This window comes from Aphidius gifuensis, linkage group LG3, assembly GCF_014905175.1.
Source record: "Aphidius gifuensis isolate YNYX2018 linkage group LG3, ASM1490517v1, whole genome shotgun sequence".
Lineage (NCBI taxonomy): Eukaryota > Metazoa > Arthropoda > Insecta > Hymenoptera > Braconidae > Aphidius > Aphidius gifuensis.
Window position 1 is genome coordinate 2,060,188 of NC_057790.1, and position 3,822 is coordinate 2,064,009.

General features: G+C 25.2%; 1 protein-coding gene across 1 annotated transcript; it reads left to right on the forward strand.

The window, feature by feature from the left end:
* The first annotated feature begins 779 nt into the window (after positions 1 to 779).
* LOC122853523 (trypsin zeta-like) lies at positions 780 to 1,776 on the forward strand. The gene is made up of 4 exons (XM_044154024.1): positions 780 to 786; positions 864 to 1,186; positions 1,266 to 1,526; positions 1,630 to 1,776. The coding sequence occupies exons 1-4, from the start codon at positions 780 to 782 to the stop codon at positions 1,774 to 1,776; spliced, it is 738 nt and encodes a 245-aa protein (XP_044009959.1).
* The last annotated feature ends 2,046 nt before the right edge of the window (positions 1,777 to 3,822 follow it).

The following is a 3,822-nucleotide window of genomic DNA, read 5'->3' on the forward strand; positions in this document are numbered from 1 at the left end:
TTTTTTTTTTCTAAATAATTTTTGTTTAATTGACAATGCCATTATTTGAAAACGTAAATATAATAATATCAAGTAAACACACGTGTGAGTAATTAAATCGTAAGATATAAAAATTAAAATTGTTACTCAAAATTTAACTTAGAACCAAGTTATTTATTCATGAATTTAAAAAAAAATTATCACTTGGAACAAACATTGTCTAAAATCTAAATGAAAAGATAACAAACGTATTTTATATTTATGACTATTTAAAAGATACGAATGTATGATTGATTTGACAAATTATTAAAAATTAAAAATAACTAATAATATTATAATCCATGTTTTTTTTTTTCTTTTTTAAAATTCTCCAATTTTGAATATAGCAAAAAGATTAAATATAAATTACTTGCATAGAAATTAATTTAAAAAAATTATTCCGAGTTACTTATCATTAAAATTGAAAAAATCTTTTATGATTTATTTGTGTAAATTTATTTAAAACATGATAAAATAGTTTACAAAATTTTTAGTATCATATTTTTTTTATAAGCTTTATTCAATTAAAAAAAAAAAACGAAATTCATTACGGCTATAATTTTATGATTTAAGTATTTATGACTAGTTCAAACACTTACGAATTTTTTTTTTTCCACTCGTACAAGTTTGAACAGCGCTATTTGATTTATTTTAAAAACTTCATCAGATGAAGTAAGTACTGATTCTCAGACGTGTTAAGAAAAAAAAAAATAAAAAAAAATAAAATGATCAAATTTATTGTGTTAATTATACTGGGCATCATGACTGGTAAGTGTTGTTTAACAAATATTAAAACCTTGTCAATATATTAAAATATTATAATAAATATTTATTTAATTTTTTAGCTTGTGATTGTAAAAGAATGAGTAAAATTTTTAAGGGCAAGGCAGCAAATATCGGAGAATTTCCTCATCACGTTAGTGTGCAATATTCTGAACATCACATATGTGGAGGAAGTATTATTTCAAGTAATCATGTTCTCACTGCTGCAAATTGTATTGTGCTTGATCTCAATGTAGTTACAGGAAATCTAAAAGTTTTAGCTGGAACAGGTAACAGAAGAGATGAAACCACCAATACAGGAACATATCACAATGTTAAATATATTATTTATCATCCTGAATATTCGCCAAAGTTATTTTGGAAAAATGACATTGCAATATTAACAGTTTGTTTTATTATAAACCAATTATTCTTTATGTTAATATTTTTTAAAATATATAATAGATGTATATATTTATCAACAGCTTGAAACACCAATAATTTTGAATGGAGAAACACGTGACTCTGTTGCACTGGCGGGATCTATACTATTACCAGGAACAATTGTGAGAATTTGTGGTTGGAGACATGATTCAATTTCAACAGTTAGACATGGCTGGCAACTTCAGCAACTCAGACTACAAATTGATGATATAGTTTTTTGTATGGAACATTTTAAAGGTATAGAAATCAGTGTATCTCAAAGGTGTGCAACTCCAACAGTAAAAAGTGCGGATATCACTTTGGTAAATATAACTTAAATATAATTTATATATTAAATTTATAAAAACAATAAGACATAAGTGTATAATAATAATAATAATAATTTTTTTTATTTTTATTGTCAAGGGTAACGGTGGTGGTGGAATGATTCGTCAGAGAAAATTGGTTGGAATTATTTCTGTACTTTTTGGAATCAAATCTAAATCAACTATCTTTACACAAATATATCCATTCTACAATGCCTGGATTCAATATATCATATCAAATTATTAATTCCGTTAAATTAATAGACGAAATCATCATTAAAATTTTTTATTTCATCATTGAAATATTACTTATTAGCATTAGCTGATAAAAAATTATCAGACTTTTATTATCATTGACAATGAAAATTTTTGCCCTATATGTTTACGTATACATATAGGTACATGTGTATATATGAAATAAAAATATTATTTTATCAATAATATCTATGTAAATTTTAATTATCATTGTATTGTTTTTAAAATAAAATATTTTCTTTCTTTATAATTTTTTATTTGTTTGATTTTTTATTATCACAATCAAATGGATTTAATGTTGCCGCGATAGACGATAATCACGATAGATGATACGATAATCCAAATTTTTATCGTGACGATATGGCGAGACGATACGAGAATTTCCTCACGATAATTACGATAATGCGATAATAGCGTCAAAAATTTGAAATGAGCTATCCTCGTTATTTTTTTTTTATTAAATTGTGTAGGACCCCAGCAAGTCTAGAAAAAAAAATGGGAATTTTTGAAACCGTCGAAAGAGGGTAGGGAGTGGATTTTAAGGGTTTTTAATTTTTTTGTCTATGGCAGAGTTGAGCTATCCTCGTAATTTTTCTCTTATTAAATTGTGTAAGACCCCAGCATGTATAGAAAAAAAAATGGGGATTTTTGAAATCGTCAAAAGAGGGTAGGGAGTGGATTTTAAGGGTTTTTAATTTTTTTGTCAATGATTTTAAGTATTTTTAATTTTTTTGTCTATGACAGAGTTGAGCTATCCTCGTAATTTTTTTTTCATTAAATTGTGTAGGACCCCAGCATGTATAGAAAAAAAAATGGGAATTTTTGAAACCGTCAAAAGAGGGTAAGGAGTCGATTTTAAGGGTTTTTAATTTTTTTGTCAATGATTTTAAGTGTTTTTAATTTTTTTGTCTATGGCAGAGTTGAGCTATCTTCGTTATTTTTTTTTTATTAAATTGTGTAGAACCTCAGCAAGTCTAGAAAACAAAATATAAATTTTCGCAATAGTAACAAGATTATCGCAGAGAATCTCGACGATAATGTCGACGATAATTTTGACGATAGTCATGACATCGACGATACGATACGATAATGACTGGATTATCGTATCGTATCGTATCGCGGCAACACTCCATTATGGATTCATTGTATAAATTATTTTTTTTAACTTCAATTTCTACCAAATAATTTCTGTATCATGAATGGATTGGACACATAGTTGAATTTTATTGATATTATTGATATATTACTTGCTTTATATTTCATTAATAAAATTATGTTAATTTAAATTACAATAAATGTTTTTTTTTTCTTTATAAAATGTATTTTTTAAATTAATCTGTTTATTTGTGATTTTTTTCGGTACAATGTTAATTGAGAAATTTTCATGTTTCATATTGACCAACGGAACTTAATGGAACTTGTGTATAAAAAACCGTATTTGGATGTAGAATCACTCTTTGTACAAATTACCCATATAAATTAGTCTTACCCAAATAATTTTAAATTGTATAAAAAAGTTGAGAAATCAACAAGACAACAACAAAATAAAAAAATAAAGCTGCAATAAAGCTACTTAAATTCTTACATCGTATGTCACCTGTTTTCACGCAGTATCTTTGTACAAAATTTTAATTTATTACTGCCATTATGCCTTCTACGATAAAGTTACAAACACACGCAAATCCACTGAAGTAAAGAGGCTTAAATTTTTATATATTTATACGAAAAGAAAAAAAAAACATTTTTTAAAATTATTATAAACATTAATTTGATATTTTTCAATTGAAACAAAATTAAAGAAAAAAATAATAACTATTAATTCTTTTTTTTATTCTTTAAATTATAAAGACAATAATTGATCAAGTTATCATAAAATGATTTATATATTTAACGTGAATATTAAAAAAAATAAAATAATAATTTAAACTGGTGAAAATCACGATACACAATATTGACGTTGAGTATCGTAAAAGCATCTTAACGTATTGCCACCCCTTTCTCAGTTAAACCTACCACTTTAAGCTCATTAGCAAGACTG